Source organism: Mastomys coucha, unplaced genomic scaffold (genome assembly GCF_008632895.1).
Source record: "Mastomys coucha isolate ucsf_1 unplaced genomic scaffold, UCSF_Mcou_1 pScaffold14, whole genome shotgun sequence".
Lineage (NCBI taxonomy): Eukaryota > Metazoa > Chordata > Mammalia > Rodentia > Muridae > Mastomys > Mastomys coucha.
In genome coordinates, this window is record NW_022196896.1 from 113,274,981 (window position 1) to 113,290,718 (window position 15,738).

Sequence of the window (15,738 nt, forward strand, 5' to 3'; positions counted from 1 at the left end):
AGGAAACAGACACCTCTGGACAAAAACACCCAGTTTCCTGTCTCCTTCCGCGAAGACAGGGTGCCTCCCAGCGGCTGCCTCTCATCGCCGCCGCTTCCGGCTTCAAGATTGCGTCATTTGAGAGCGTCCCGCGACGTCTCCGGTGAGCTTGCGCGCAGCCTACGACGTCAGACGACGAGGCGGACCTTCCGGCCTTCTCCCAAATCATTTCCGTCAGAGAGACCGGAAAGTCTTCCCGGATAGCCTCCGGGGTGGCCGGTGAGAGGAAGTGAGGTTCCGGCGGCCGGCTTCTGTTCGCTCGCGGCTCGCGGCACGCTGCAGCCTGCAGCCCCGGTGTCGGCGCGGATCGGCCGCCCTGAGGCGCCGGGGCAGCATTCGGCATGTCGTCGGGCCTCCGCGCCGCAGACTTTCCCCGCTGGAAGCGTCACATCGCGGAGGAACTGAGGCGCCGGGACCGACTGCAGAGGCAGGCGTTCGAGGAGATCATTCTGCAGTGTGAGCCGCACGCGCGGGCCCGGGGCGGGGAGTGGAACGCGGCGTGGCAGCGAGAAGCCCAGGCAGAACCCCCGGCTCCGCCCGCGCGCATGGCGGCCTCGGCGTGGACCTTGCGCCCCGCACGCCCCAAGCCCTTTCATTGCTTACCTTCCTTCTTTGACTTAAACCTTGGGCGGGATCATGGAGGGTTCCCCTTCCAAGGTCTTTCCACAGGCATCCTTTGTGGTTGTAAATCTCGACAACCCAGTCGGCGCCGATGCACTTAGGTCGTCAGGCTCCAAAAATATCTTGTTTAAGTGATCGAGTTCAAGACGGATATTGCCTTTGAGCATTAACTTGAGAGGTGGACGTTCTCTTTGGAGTGCTGTGGTTTTTGACTTCTCGGGCCTCTCCATATTGTTTGTACATATTTGAGTTTTATGATATGTCCATTGGATTACTTGCAATTATTGAAAGCCTTAGGTGAGAAAGTAGTGGTTTCTTCGCCGCTCTTTGGCGATTTTAAGGATCGAAAGTGTCTTTTGTATTCTTAAGGTTCTCATTAGCATTTTCGCACCTCGTATTTTGCCAGTCTGTTTGACAACTGAAGGAAAAAGTTGACACTCCTCGACCCTGAGGTCCCATCTGCTTCCTGAGATAACCTGGGCAAAGTCTTCCTAAGTTTTTGCGGATGATGGGACTCGAAATAGTAACACTGCTGTTTGCGTCTGACTGAGATAAATCAGTAGCTATTTGCACATTAGAATCATCTGGGGGTGTACTTGAAAATAAAAAACACCCCAGACTAATTAAGCCAGTATAAGTGGCAGAAGATAGTTCCACACCTTTTTTATCCTTCCTAAGTGGCTCGGCTTTGCACGCACATTTGAGCACTTTAAGTAATTGGCATGTATTATTTCATCTTAAATTTTATGAAGCACCAAGGCCAACAATGACTAAGTTGCAGTGTGGATTAACGTTGGGGCTGAAATTCGACTTTAGTTTTAAGACACTTGTGCATTCGCCCTTGTTGAATCTCCCGAGGAATGGTCCTTTTGCTGCACTTAGCCCTTGAAAAGGAGAGAGCAGAAAAGGGATGTTGTCTTTGGTGTGTTGCTCCCTTGTACTCAGAGAGCAATGGCTATTATTGTAGCCCAGGAATCTGCTTACATCTTTTAGGGGTTCCATTCTTGTTTCTCTTTAGAAGAAAATGTGGTTAAAAGTCAGATTGGGTCAGAGACCTCACTAGATCCTTACAGACCTTTTCACTTTTCTGGTTTGGCGCATCTTTCAAATGAGAGTGAAGATATGCCCTGTCTGCTTCATAAGAATTCAGTGTATATTCGGGCATTAAACACCATCTGCTTAATCATTTTTGTTTTGTTTTGATTTTTTTTTTTAATTTCAAAACTGGATAGGAGAGTGTCACACACCATCTGAACAACCAGAGCTGGGAAGTATTTTAAATAATGAAGATTCTTTCCAAGCAGTACTATTCTGGAGGGATGAGCTGAGGTGAATTTCAGGTGATCAGGTCTTTAAGTAATACTATCTACTCGGAGCAGGGGAGTCTGGGACATCCTACAGCAACCACAGAAGAAAGACGGTTCCATGTTTGTAGACTTTGGAGGGTGGGATCTCTGCACTTGCTAGGCTAAGGAAGGCACTAGATAGACTATAAAGCTGTAATTTAGGAAACTAATCCTACTGTCCACCCTACTTTAGGTTGTTATATGCTAGTGTTTGTCAGTTTAGGGAAGGTGCTGGATAGAATGTAAGGTCTGGCTGGTCTTCAGTCAGTCAAGTAATAACTGAGGAGTCAGGAGAAGAGAACACAATATGAGAGGCCCATGGAGCAGGTTGGACAGACAACCTTTGCTTCCTTATATCTTTCTTCCTAGGCCAGGGCATTGGTCATACGTTTTCTAGTTTGACTATGACCTAGTTCATTCTAGCCTTCTCAAGCTGGTCATTTCTGACCATCTCCCTTGTGTTCTTGTCTGAGTCTGAAGAGAAACATGAAAAGAGGCCTTGGGTAGGTGTAGGCTTCTTTGTTGATCCTTCTTTGTAGGAGAAAACCTGTATGAAGGAGCCCTCTTAAATGCTTGGTGTCCTTTAAAGGCCCTACCCACCCTTCTCCCAAGCTGTCCATCTGTGGTGAAACTGAATGATGCCCTCTTTTTGTCATGCTCTTCAAGAAACCACTCCTTCCTAAACTTCATCAAATGCAGGAAAAAGTTCCCTACACTTCCACTTTAAGGGGAAGTGGGACTATCCCCAGGCCCCGCTTTGTTTGCGTTTCAGGTGTGTGACCACCTTCAAAGCTGTACGAGGTTCCCCTGGTCAGTTTCTTGTTCTGCTTAGTGATGCTGGAACTCAGAATGTGGTGCTTTATTTTGTGAAGCTGGATCTCTTTGTAACCCGGACGGGCCTCCAACTCAGGCTCTCTTGAAGCCTACAGCATGCTGAGATTGAAGGCATTGCCCCTGATTCAGAACTGTCCTTTGACTCCCAGTTCTCCTTCAAGTATAAGAACTTTTACCAGCTGAAATTTTTTTTTCTTTTGGCAATACTGTACCCTCGAGCCCAAAGCATGCTAGACTATACTCTCCACTGAACTACACTTGTTCCACATTCTCCCCATAGTAATCTCATCAAATAACCGGGGAAAACTAGATACTGGGAAAGAGAATCTTAAACCTCACTGTCTCACCTCAGTTGTGTATTTTGCATGGCCCCACATGAGTAGACTGTCTCGTTTCCTCATTGTTAATTTGCTTTTTGTTATAGGGACTATAGGCTGTGACCTTTTGTTTAGGGATCTTCCCCATTTCTACCCCTTCATAGCCCCCTCAGTCAGACCTTATTGGACTGTGCATTTTGAATCTGACTACATCTTTCAAGCCCTGCCTGTTCTTTTGAATTCCTAAACTATTTACCATCTCATATGGGCACAAAGAACTGTTTTACTGCCAAAGTCTCTCCTATAGAGTTCAAACTTAACCCTCCATACAATTTCCTGAGCAAGCCTCACAATGGTCTTTGACATCTTTCTGATTCAACTTTTTCATGTAACTGCCTGCTTTTACAGTCTCTTATTTCACTCTTGCCAATAAAAAGTCTAAATATTTTACATTTACACCTTTAATCCAAGCACTTGAGAGGCAGAGGCTGGCGGATCTATGAGTTCGAGGACAGCCTGGTGGTGTACAAACAGGACAGACTGGACTACACAGGGAAACCCTGTCTCAAAATAATAATAATAATAATTATTATTATTATTAATAATAAAGGCTAAATATTTCATCCTTTTTCCTGTGTTGGCTCCAATGTTTATTTCCAGTCCCTTAGACTTTCTGCTTTTCTCAGTGCTCTGATCTAAAAAGTAGTTAAATTCATCAATAAAGTTTTATAATACTTAGCATTTTATTTTGCTGTGGTGCATGGTGTTTTGTTCCTACTCCAAAGGTGGAAAATAATAAAGTAAGCTGTTTTAATTTTCTCTATAGGGGTCCTTCTTCCAGGTGTGTGTCCATGGGTTTGTGTAGTTCGACTTCGCAAGCTCAGGCCAGAAGCATCTGAGCAGTTCCTAGATGGCTACAACATCTGGCAAAGCCTACCACAAACATAGTTTAACACCTAGTAATGATGACACATGCTCAGGACATCCTGTGTTTCTCTGGTTCCAAACTTTGTAAGATATGTGCATGATACAATAATAGCTTTTTTTTTTCTTTTTATATATACAGATACCAAGTTGCTGGAAAAGTCAGATCTTCATTCAGTATTGACCCAGAAACTACAAGCTGAAAAGCATGACATACCAAATAGGCATGAAATAAGGTATTCTGAAACAAATCTGTTGTACATTTTATTTGGAGCTTGTCTTATGTTCTCGTTCCCCCCACACACGCATATTTATTTAGGCAGGGCCCCACACTATAGCCTAGGCTAGTCTTGAACTTGTAGTGATCCTTCTTCAGCTTCCCTGATGCTGGGATTATAGGCGCACACCAGCATGCCCTGCTCAGTTACCACCAACAGATACTGTTTTCTAGCCCCGTTTGTCTCAGTTCCCTTCAAATCACAACTCCTAAAATCATGTAACTAAAATGGTTGTTCAGAACACACACACTCTTTTAGAAGCCTTGTCAGATAGTACAGTATTATCAGGTTGAGAAGGGTCTCAAGCTCTGTTCACATTTGGTACCTATGTCAGTGTCTCTTCAAATCCACTGGGTTTTTTTCCTTTTTGAATAACCAAGGAGCTATGTCTGGTGTTGCGCACCTGTAATTCCAGCACTTGGGAGATGGAGACAGGCAGATCTCTAAGTCTGAAGTTAATGATCTACATAGCAGGTTCCAAGCTAGCTAAGCAACATAGTGTGACCCTGTCTTTAAAGGGGGGGAAAAGTTGAATGATCAGAAACAGTTGAGTAGTCTTCCAGAGCCTTGATAAAACATGATTAACTGACAAATAAACAGATTGCCTTTATTATAGTTATTATAGTACTGGTCTGTTTGATCCTTTTAGCCTAGTGTTTTTCAGCTTTAGCTTGTGAAATCAAATTAGCAGGTTACAACAGGCTTTTTTTTTCTTTTAAGAGCTAGATTGGGAAACTAGCAGTATGCAATAATGGGAAAGGTAAGTCCTGACAAATACCCATGAATGTTTGATTTGTTTACTGGGCCTTACTGGAAAGTCATGCTCTAGTGCAAATGGAGTTCACGGTCTTTCTGTCCTCTCCCTGCTGTTGTGATGTTTGCATAGTTGGTAGTTTGTGTAGGAGCAGTGCCCATTCTTAATCAAAAATCTATATACTCTTTTTACATGTTGACACCTAGTGATAGTTAAGAACAAGGTAGGTAGCTTAAGGTTTTAAAAACAAAACCAGAAATGAGGCATGTGCCCTGCCATTTACTTGTGCCTATGAATGCATCTTCCACACACATAGCTTTTTGTCTAATCATAATTCAGGAGATCCTGCCTGTGTGGCCTGAGGAATCATGTTTAAGATATTATTTAACAATGATCTGCTTAGTCGTCATTACAGGAAATGCAGCTTTACCTTGTTCTCTAAATTCAGTCAGCGAAAAGATTAGATTTCTGTCTGGGTAAGCTCTTTGGTTTCTTTTGAGACAAGGTTTCTCTGTGTAACCCTGGTTGTCCTAGAATTCACTCTGTAGACCAGGCTGTCCTCGAACTCAGAGATCTGCATGCCTCTGCCTCCCAAGTTTGACAGCACTCTTGGACTGCCAGTAAGCTCTTGGCAACTGTCCCTAATTAGATTTCAGTTTCTATCGTAAAGATTATAATCAAAAGCAACTAGTGGAAGAAAGGGTTTGTTTGGCTAATACATCCTAATTACAGTACATCATCGAGGGAAACAAACATAGGTACCTGGGCAGGACAGGAACCTGCTGGCAGCAACTGCAGCAGAGGTCATTGAGGAACACCACTCCCCATGGCTCACTCAGCTTGTTTTCTTATATACACCAGGACTACCTGCCTAGGGTTGTCACCACTCATGGTGAGGCTAGGCCCTAAATCATTAATCAGAATGCCCACTATATTTCCTTACAGGGACCCTTTTTCAGTTGAGGTTTCCTCTTCTCAAATGACCCCAGCTTGTGTCCAGTTGCTGAAAGCAGTCAGCTCAGTGACTGTGTGCCTGTATCATCAACAAGTTGATTTGCTTGGGAGGGGGTAATTGTCTGGATTTTACTCAAGTGGTTGTTTTACTGGAAGTCTGTCTTTTCCCACAAACATCCATAATGAGCCGGTCCTCCTGAGTGCCTTATTTCCATTGCTGCTGTCCTTTCCACAAGTTGTCTGGAGTTCCTCTTCCCAGGGACTCTTTCCCTCCCATATCCACTCGCGCTCTTGAGTCTTTACCTCAGACTCCTGCTTCTGTCCAGTGGTTTACATTTATTTTGCCACTATCTTTCTTTTCATTCCTGAACGATGGCTAGAGTCTCACTTTAGACTTTTGATTATAGTATGGCCAGGCACTGGGGATGCAGAAGTGAGAGTTAATAAATCCACTTAGGGGGACAGAAGCCAAGCCAAGCTGGTACACAAAGAAATGTTTGCTTGGAAATGTGTTAAGAGTGCTCACAGAAGGTGAGCACTCTTGTGTTCTCATTGTGAGTGGAAGGAAGTCACTGGTCCCAAAGCAGGGGTGTGGCCTGTCCCTTCTTGCCTTGTCCCTAGCAATTATGGGTGCTGTTTCTATCTGCAAGTCTCCACAGCCTGTTGTTGTTGTCTGCAGTCCACCGTCCTAGAAGCCCTCCCTGTAACTCTTTCCAACCCCTCCTAACCACGTGTGAGGAATGACTTGATTTCCTTCTTTCATTTCATGAGACTGTGTTGAATGCTAGCCCATAGGCTAGAATACATTGGATGTTTTGTACATTCTATGCTGCTATGCATTTGGGGAAAGATTTGGTGAGATACTTTCTAATCACTCAGTCATTAAGGATGACTTTATACAGGGTAGTGAACTTTTTTGTCTGCTGGTTTCTACTTCTTGATCTACAATTAGGGACGTATCCAGTTGCCTAAAAGGGTGAGATAAATGAATACTTATGCTTAGATGTATGATAAAAATCCCAAGTATAAGTAGGTGTTTGAGTTATGTGATATTACTATGCTAGGCTGTCCTGGAACTCCCATCTGTAGAAAAGGCTGGCTTCGAACTCACAGAGCTCCTGCCTCCAGTTGAAATTACAGGCACCTCTCTCATTTTGCACTGTATCCTAAATCCCAAGGAGCGGCCCGGTCAGTGTGGGTTCTAATTACTGTCCGGCCTCCTTCCCTTTTTCCATCCCTTTTTCAGCTCAGAGGCACTACGAATGAAGATCTAGCTCCTGCCAAGAACCTTTCTTCAGTTGTAGTCAGCTAGAATTTTGCAGAATCTCTGAAATGAACAGAGAATGAAGAGCCAGATTCTGGGACCCTGGGCCTTCGGCTACTGGGAGCAGGTAGCATTTGTCAGGATATATGTGACCACACCAGAGCAGAGCTATTGTGTGGTTGGGCTTTTGTTCTCCGTTGAGCTTTGGAGACGAGATCTTTGGGGCTGGCAGTCATTCTTTGAGGAGAAATGGTCACTTCTGGATCTGTTTGGGCTTGAGTCCAGATATTTCTGTAATCAGGGTTAGTGGCCCTGGAGGTCTGTTGTTGTGGGGTTTAAGTCTGGGTTTCCACATAGTTTGTTTTGCTAGCAGTTGTTAACTGATTAACTTCTATCTCTGCCCATCCACCCTTCTACCTTTGTAATTTAGAGCCTCTCACTGGTTTTCATTATAGTCTTGTTTCTGAGATAATATCAAATATCTGACAAAGTTTCCCAAACAGAATCATTGTTGTGGTATCCTGTACTCCTGTAGCTTTCTGCACATCTGTGTGCTGGCCTTACCCGTGAGCTGTTCGTGTGGGTGGCCATAACAGAACCCTCCTGTTCAAGAGTAGACACTTTCCTTCTCCAAGGCTTGCCATGCAGTTCATCATACCTGGTTTGCTGGTTGCTCAGATTCCAAGCCCTGAGTTATCCCTGCTTCCTGCCAGCCTTTTGTTCCCCACATCCACATTTCAGAGTGGGTCTAGACTGTCTCTAGTGGCACTGCTGCAGTGTGAGCTACCTTCTGTAGTAGAGTTACCCAATGTCCTGCTAATTGGTCTCACTGTTTCTGCTCCTGCCCTATACTCCCCCTCCCAGACTGCTAAAACCCTTCATCGGTGAGTGAATGCCTCCCTACAGTCCAGGGGAGTGGGAGGCTCAGCATAATGTTTCTTACTAAGTCTTGATTCTTGTTCCCCTTCACTGACACTGTAGTGTCCAGGTCTGTAGTGTGCAGTCCCCTCTAGACCCGTCTCTAGTTAGGGGTGAGTACATGTGTTGCCCCCTGTTTCTTTCTGGTCACCTTAGTGAAACCCAGACTTTTCTACCCTGATTCTCTCCTCGCTTGTGTTTTCTTTGTAACATGTAGCTTCACACACTACTTGATTTTGCCCATCTGCTTTTCATTAATTGTCAGATACCTGAGAACAGAGTTCTGTGCCCCCTCCTTCCTTTCTTGACAAAACCAGCAGTACCTGGCACAGGGCTGGGATGCAATACGTGGAGTGAGTGGGCGTGTTGGCTGTTCACCTACATTTTATTCAGAAGCCCGGTCTTTGTTCCTGAGCTGACTGGGAGCTGTGCTTGTGTTTAGTTTACCACCACCAGTCTCCTTTCTACCCATAATGGCTCAAGATTTGCCACTGTTTCAGATACCAGAATGGTTTGGTAGATTGTGCAGGATTAATTCTGCAGTTAGTGATTTATTGCCTAGTCAGAAAGGTATGGAGTCTGATTCTTGATTTCACTGTCCTTTTTTGCATGTTGTCTTTGTGTGGCTGATGGTGATTTAGTCCTGGACATGATGGTGCATGGAATGATAGTCAGCTACAAGAAATGGCCCAGTTGAGGATCAAACACCAGGAAGAGCTGACTGAACTGCACAAGAAACGTGGGGAGGTAAAGAAAGCCCCTCTTTTCTTTGCAGGGCCCTCTGAGAAGAGGCAGGAAAACAACCACTGACGTGAAATTTTACAGTAATCTGGTCTAATTTGACATTACAAACTCTCCATGAGGCAGGGGGTAGGGTGGGAGATAGGTCAACAGGCAGCCTAGGGTAAGATACAACAGAGGAAACCACCAAGCAGCATGAGGCCTGTTTGCAGTGGTGAGCCAAAGAGCACTGCTCCTTAACAGCAGCAAAGGAAAATGGTAGGGAAGTCTTGAAGAGAAAAACTTTTACTATGTGGCCCCCTAAAAGTCTTCCTGATACATTGACTTTTAGTGTGAACCCCCAGATATCAGTCTGAGGGTGAGTGTTGTACTCTAGTTTCTGGTCTTAGATTAGAAAATGCCTTTACTGTGTTCAGCTGAGTCAGCCACAAGGTGGAAGCGTAGACGGCTTCCTCTGTACAGACCTCAAAGCCAACCAAGATGCTCGGTAAGAGGCAGCAGACGTAGCCTCACAGGCCTTCTGCCTGCTTTGCAACCATATCCCTTTTCTTTAAACTTTACCCAACTCACAGGCAGGCCTTCTCTCTTAAAAATGAAGGAAATAGTAACCCATTATGTGGTTGAGATTCAAAAGCCTCTTCTTTACAAGAATATTACTTATCTCCCAGTTAGCTCAGTTGGTGATTGACCTGAATAACCAAATGCAGCAGAAGGACAAGGAGATACAGCTGAATGAAGCAAAGTAAGTAGAGACCATGTGTCCTGGGGGGGTCTGGCTGTTGGGTCACACATCTCTGCCGTGCCGTGCCGTACCGCGCCGTGCTAGTCAGAGCAGGGCTGGTGGCAGCTGGGAGCCACCCTGCTCTCAGCAAGAATTGTATTCTAGTACTTGCAACCTGACGCTCTTTTCTAAGAAGAGCAAGGGTGATGCCTTTGGGCTCCTAGGTGCTGTACACCACCTACCCGATGGCATTCTCAGTTCTCTGTGAGCACTGTATGCAGTCACCAGGGTCTGCCACTAGAGGGAGGGCCACAGTGGTGAAGCACACGCCTGTTGGGTGCTGGAAGATACATTTGTAAGCACAAAGATTGTTTACTACCAAGAACTTTGGCAGACAAAAAAAAAAACCCACAGACTCAGATTTAGTGCTGTGGAGAGACCCTTGCAAGGCCCTTTGCCACTTGGGAAATGCCTAGAGTTTCCCCTTCCCCCGGGTTCTGTTTTTCCAAAAACTACTATTACTGGCCGTTTGTGGTCAGTAGGCGCTTCATCCTGGGTCTTTGTTATTGACCTGTTCCGCATACCAAGGAGCTAGATGGGCCAGGTGTGGTGGCCAATGTTGCCACTGCTGCTTGCTCAGCGGTGCTCGCCAGGTGCTCTGGCTGTGGTTGCAGCATTCTGATGAGGGAGAGCTCCTCTCAAATTGTGCTTTCAGGATTGCAGAGTACTTACAGACCATCTCTGACCTGGAGACAAACTGCCTGGACTTGCGCACCAAACTGCAGGACCTCGAGGTAGCCAACCAGACCCTGAAGGATGAGTATGATGCCCTGCAGATTACTTTTACTGCCCTAGAAGAGAAACTGAGGAAAACTACTGAGGAGAACCAGGAACTGGTCACCAGGTGGATGGCTGAGAAGGCCCAAGAAGCCAATCGCCTCAATGCAGAGAATGAGAAGGACTCCAGGTGGGACATCTAGCTGCAGTTAGTGGACTCTGGGGTTGGTAGAGAGGAACCTGGCTCTGAAAAGAAAAACCTGCCTGGTAGCTGTCAGGTGGTAGTGGTGGTAGAGGAGTCATGAGCTAGAAAACACTAAAGTAGAAATGTGGGAATCAGAAACTTGGCATTTGCAAGGCCATCTGCAGCTGATTGGGGGGTGCACTGTTAGGACCACACTGTTCTAGTGGCATGTCTCTGGTGCGTGTCCCTCCTACCTCTCAATTTCATGAAGCTGTTCAGACCTAGACAGAAATCCCAGTCTGCAAGTAAGAAGACCTAGAAGGTGACCTCTAGGACATAAGCTATAGCTTAATCTCAGGATTTTAAAAGTGAGACTCCTAAATTCATTGTTAGTGTTTTTAATATGGCAAAGTCTGTAGGACTTATGCAAGGAATTAAAAGATGGGCCACTGGGGTGTCAGTTGAATGCATTACATTGAAAAAGGAATTTTGAAACCATTCAGTTAATACTATTCTACTAAATCTTGATTAAAAACCTCATAAATCCAGAACAACAAAGCTTTTAAAAAGAACACCTGTCTGACCAGTATCCAACACTTGTTTTAATGGGGAAGCTTCCTATCCTACATGTTAGAAATTTGTATCTGTGTGACATGCAGGAATTTAGAACACACACAGGTGCTGACTATATATCATGATCAAGACTAACACATACTTCCATTCAAACAACAAGACCACATTAAATACATCTATCTGGAAAGGCTCCGCCTGTAGCTCAGTCAGAACAGAACTGTAATTCGTGCTGTTAGGGATACATTCTGAGGACTCGTGGTCAGGGCCTGCCCTGCCATGTCGCATACAGTAGTGGAAAGATTATGTCCTAGAGGTCATCTTAGAAAGCAAAAGAATGCTGATTATTTTAGGAAGGGTTCCTAAATAGGAATATTAAGGAACTTTCCAGCCATAAAATCAAAGAGTGACAGTAAAATTGTTAGATTTCTTAACATCAGAGAACAGCAAATTAAGAAATGCTCTTGAAGCCAGGCAGTGGTGGTGCACGCCTTTAATCCCAGCACTTGGGAGGCAGAGGTAGGCAGATTTCTGAGTTGGAGGCCAGCCTGGTCTACAGAGTGAGTTCCAGGCCAGGACAGCCAGGACTATACAGAGAAACCCTATCTCGAGAAAACAAAAAAGAAAAAAGAAAAAAAAGAAATGCTCTTTATTTCATCACTGTGAGTGAGTTCTTGTGTATGCACACACAAGTAGGGAAGGTAAAAGCACATACCACAGTGCATGTGTGGACATTGGAGAACACTGAAATCAGTTCTCCCCTTTATGTAGGTGTCAGGAAACCAAACTCAGAGAATCAAACTTACACAGCAATCAACTCCATCCACTAGGCTCGAAATGCTCTTTTAAAATAAAGTCTTCTGATGCAGTATTGGGAAGTGGCAGGAATGACAAGCAGCAGTGGCTGTGGCCTGTGAAGATGACAGAAAAGTTAGGAGACAAGTGTGTTCCAAGTGCTGGACGACTGCTTTGGATTAGCCACTTGTTGGCCTTCATCCCAAGGAAGTAGGAAAAATTCATTCACAAATGGTTAGTCAAGGTGGCACATGATTCACAGTGAAGAAAATTAGATCCTCATATTTAAGTTCTGACTTAGGCACACGAACAGTGGAATTTCATGAAGACATTAAGGGGTCTGGTTGGTTGGTTGGTTGGTTGGTTTGGTTTTTAAAAATACTTAGTTACCTATGTATTCTACGTGTATGCACTCAGTCTACGTGAATGCCTGCACACCAGAAATGCCATCTCTCCGGCCCAGGTAGTTTATTTTATTTTTTAAGAGATGGTCTTTCTGTGTAGTTCTCAGTGTCCTAGAACTAGCTTTATAGGCCAGGCCTGGCTGACTTCCAGGTGAAGTGTTCTTCTTTTATTTGGGGTTGATGAGATGCTGTTTTCTGTTTGCTTGCTTACATATTTGTTTCTTGTTTTTATCTTTTCTACCTTTCTGGAGTTTTCTTGTGTAACTAAGGGCTGAACCTATAGGCCTTACACATGATGGACAACTGCCATACTCTGAGCCCCTGAAACTTCTACTGAGGAAAAATGAGCCATCTTTGTATGTGGATTTATATAAGATGGTTTAGCTTATGCCTTAGCTTTCTTGGACAGAGTTAGGGTCATGAGAACCCCTGGGGATCTGGAAGAGGCATCATGTAACTGTAGGTATGCACCCTGGAAAGTGAGCTGGATAGACGTGCTCTCTTGCGCCCTTTCTGCTAGCCCAGCCTTGTTTGCTACTCTCTTCTTCTTGCTTCTAGTAGTGTTGGTTGGCTTGGGTTGTTCAGTCACACTGACTGGAGATGGTTGTTCCTGGTCTGCCTCCATGGTAGATTATCTTCCCCATAGCCCAGCACAATAGTTATGTAAAAAACGCATTCAGAGGACATCCAGACTAGCAGAGAAGCACTGAGGTGCCCTGTGCCCTCTCCCCTTCAGTGTTTTTTTCTCACCATACAGAATAGAATTTAGGCTGGAGAAAGGAGAAGGCCCTTCTAAGATAGTGCTACACCCAAATCCAGGTATAAGACTGTCTTGATAAATTGTAATACTTAATTTTCATTCTTTACAGTGGTAAAATATAAAAGACACCCCTAAGACAACAGCCTTCCTTGTTCCTTTCCAAGATTCTAATAAGCCATTTAGATAACTTTTCTACATTAGAGAATTTTCTACATTAGAGAATTAGGGGCTTTAATTTTTTTTTCCAACAGTTTTTTATTGTAGCTCAAAAGTAGTGCTAGGGGGCTAGCAAGACAGCTTACCACTCAGAGACACTGCTGCCAAGAATGATGACCTGTGTTTGATCCCTGGGACCCACACGGTGGAAGAAAACCCAACTCTTACAAGTTCTCTTTCCTCCACACATGAGCCCCTTGCAGTTCCCGTTTGCACACAAAATGTAACAAAGCCAGTACTAGAATTCCAGTGTGGGCTTGAAGTCCTTCACAGAGAAGTACAATTAATTGCCAAAGAAGGGAACAGGCAACCTTAGCTAAAAAGTAGGGAGCCATGATTCTGACCCCTTAGTGCTGCGTCCAAGCCACAACACTGCCTGGTCTTAGTTACAGTTCTGTACACTTCAGCTGTCCAAGGATTTTAGAGTACCTTACTTAGGAACAGGGATGCAGTTGTCCCTTGGTGTTAGTAGACCCCACATCTTTGGACTGTGTGTAGCTAAATAGATGATATTTGCTTTTCCTTAGGTAGCCCGGGTCACCTAGAGATAACATAAGACTTGGGCGTCCGTCCGCAGACTGAGAGTCACTGGGTTTCTTGTTTTTGTTTTGTGGCTGGGTTAATAAGATAGTTTACTTCAGGAAGCTAAGTCACCCATAACTAGCCCTGGGATCAACTTGAAGCACCTTTTTGTTGTAGGCAGCCTCGGTTCTCTGCAGGCCGGTTTTCTTTTGTGTGTGAGAGAGAGAGCACAGTTCACAAGTGGCTCCCACAAGGGATCTACCTTTGATCATTAGGCTTGGTGGCACAAACCTTTTAACTGGCCCTGGAGCCTTTTTATTGTGGGGACTCTCGTTAGTGTTTAGGGTGGAATTTGGGTGTCTTTGGCCATACTAGCTGTTGCTTGAAAAGGCTTAAACACTCCTTAGTGTGGGGAGGGGCATGAGTCCACGCAGGTGTACTGCGCTGTGACTTGCTCACTGAACCTGAAGTTAGGTGCACTGAACACAAGCAAGCCCCAGAGATCCTCCTGTCTGCACTCCCACAGGGGTTATAGGCATGCGTTGTGCTGGGCCTTTTATGTAGATGCTGGGATCTGAACTCAGATCCTCATGCTTGTGGCAGTGAGCACTCTTACCTACTGAGCCATCTGCAGTCCTAAACTAAATATTCAAATATACCTTCAGAACTAAAAGTTTTTTGAGAGTGAAAGAAGCATGGTGATTTCATAAGCAGGCAAAATTTTATGATTTGCTTGTTCATTTCATTTTTGCAAACAGGAGGCGTCAGGCACGGCTGCAGAAGGAGCTTGCAGAAGCAGCAAAGGAACCTCTACCTGTTGAACAGTAAGTATTAAAGAAATTAATCAAAACTATGCTCTTAATGTTTTTTTTTTGTGGTTTTATTTCTTTAAAAGCTAAAAAAAAAAGTGTTATTTTACTATGGGGAGGTATTAGGGATTGGAATTACAACTGCAGCCCAAAGTTAAAAATATTAAAGGCAGAAAATAAAAATATATTATCACCAGTGAAAAGGTAGCATGCACATGACCACTTCAGTTAATTTTACTCTGGTGGCTTCTTGTTGCACTTAGAAATAATGTACTGAAAATGGTCTTAGACGGTATTCAAAATCAGTTACTTGTGATGAAATTTTTAAAGTAATATGTGTTAACTTAGGACTTTTGGATATATCCCTAAATTACTTTCCAAGAACTTTTTCTTGTTGACATCAGTCAGCTGTTCATGACTAACTGCCTGCACACAGAGCTGCCTTACCGTTTCTTAGACACTTGGATCATTGGCCTTTCCTTCATCGGGCCCGTGGTCATGTAATCAGTGCAGTGCCTTCAGTCTCTTACTCTCCTGGCCTGTCACCTTAGTGGAAGTTTGTCCAGTTTTTTCAACATCAGTGAGGTCAGCAATCTCTGCAAAAAGAAATGAAATTGAATCGGCTCCCCTTAGTCCACCTGCTAGTGGAGATGGAGAGCCTGGTACTGGAAGGTCTGTGACATGATGGGTGTTTCAGTCCTCTGCTCTGATTCATGATGGGTTTTCTGCTGGAATATGTTAGCTTCAGCCCACTGTTACTTAAATGTGCATTGGCTCCTGGGGCTGAGAGGGCTCCGCAGTTAAAGCACTTGTTCTTGCTGAGCACCCGGGTTCAGTTCCCAGGACCCACATGGTGGCTCACAGCCATTTATCTCCAGCTACAGGATCTAGTGCCCTCTTCTGACCTCCTCAGACACCCAGCATCATGCCTACATACGTGCAGGCTAAACATACATAAATAAACTTACAAGTTTTTTCTTTCTTTCTTTC

The 15,738-nt window shown here is 44.6% G+C and overlaps 1 protein-coding gene across 3 annotated transcripts in view; it reads left to right on the forward strand.

Annotated features, from left to right (window-relative positions):
* The first annotated feature begins 187 nt into the window (after window positions 1-187).
* Atg16l1 (autophagy related 16 like 1) overlaps window positions 188-15,738 on the forward strand; it is a 35,586-nt gene continuing 20,035 nt past the window's right edge. For 2 of the 3 annotated variants that reach the window (XM_031368320.1, XM_031368321.1), the window contains exons 1-6: window positions 189-495; window positions 4,224-4,317; window positions 8,891-8,996; window positions 9,659-9,732; window positions 10,427-10,678; window positions 14,698-14,763. In XM_031368320.1, the coding sequence (XP_031224180.1) occupies window positions 381-495; window positions 4,224-4,317; window positions 8,891-8,996; window positions 9,659-9,732; window positions 10,427-10,678; window positions 14,698-14,763 (707 nt within the window). In that variant the 5' untranslated portion in view covers window positions 189-380. Of the gene's footprint in view, window positions 496-4,223; window positions 4,318-8,890; window positions 8,997-9,658; window positions 9,733-10,426; window positions 10,679-14,697; window positions 14,764-15,738 lie in introns of all 3 variants that reach the window. The other variant, XM_031368322.1, reaches the window with a different exon arrangement.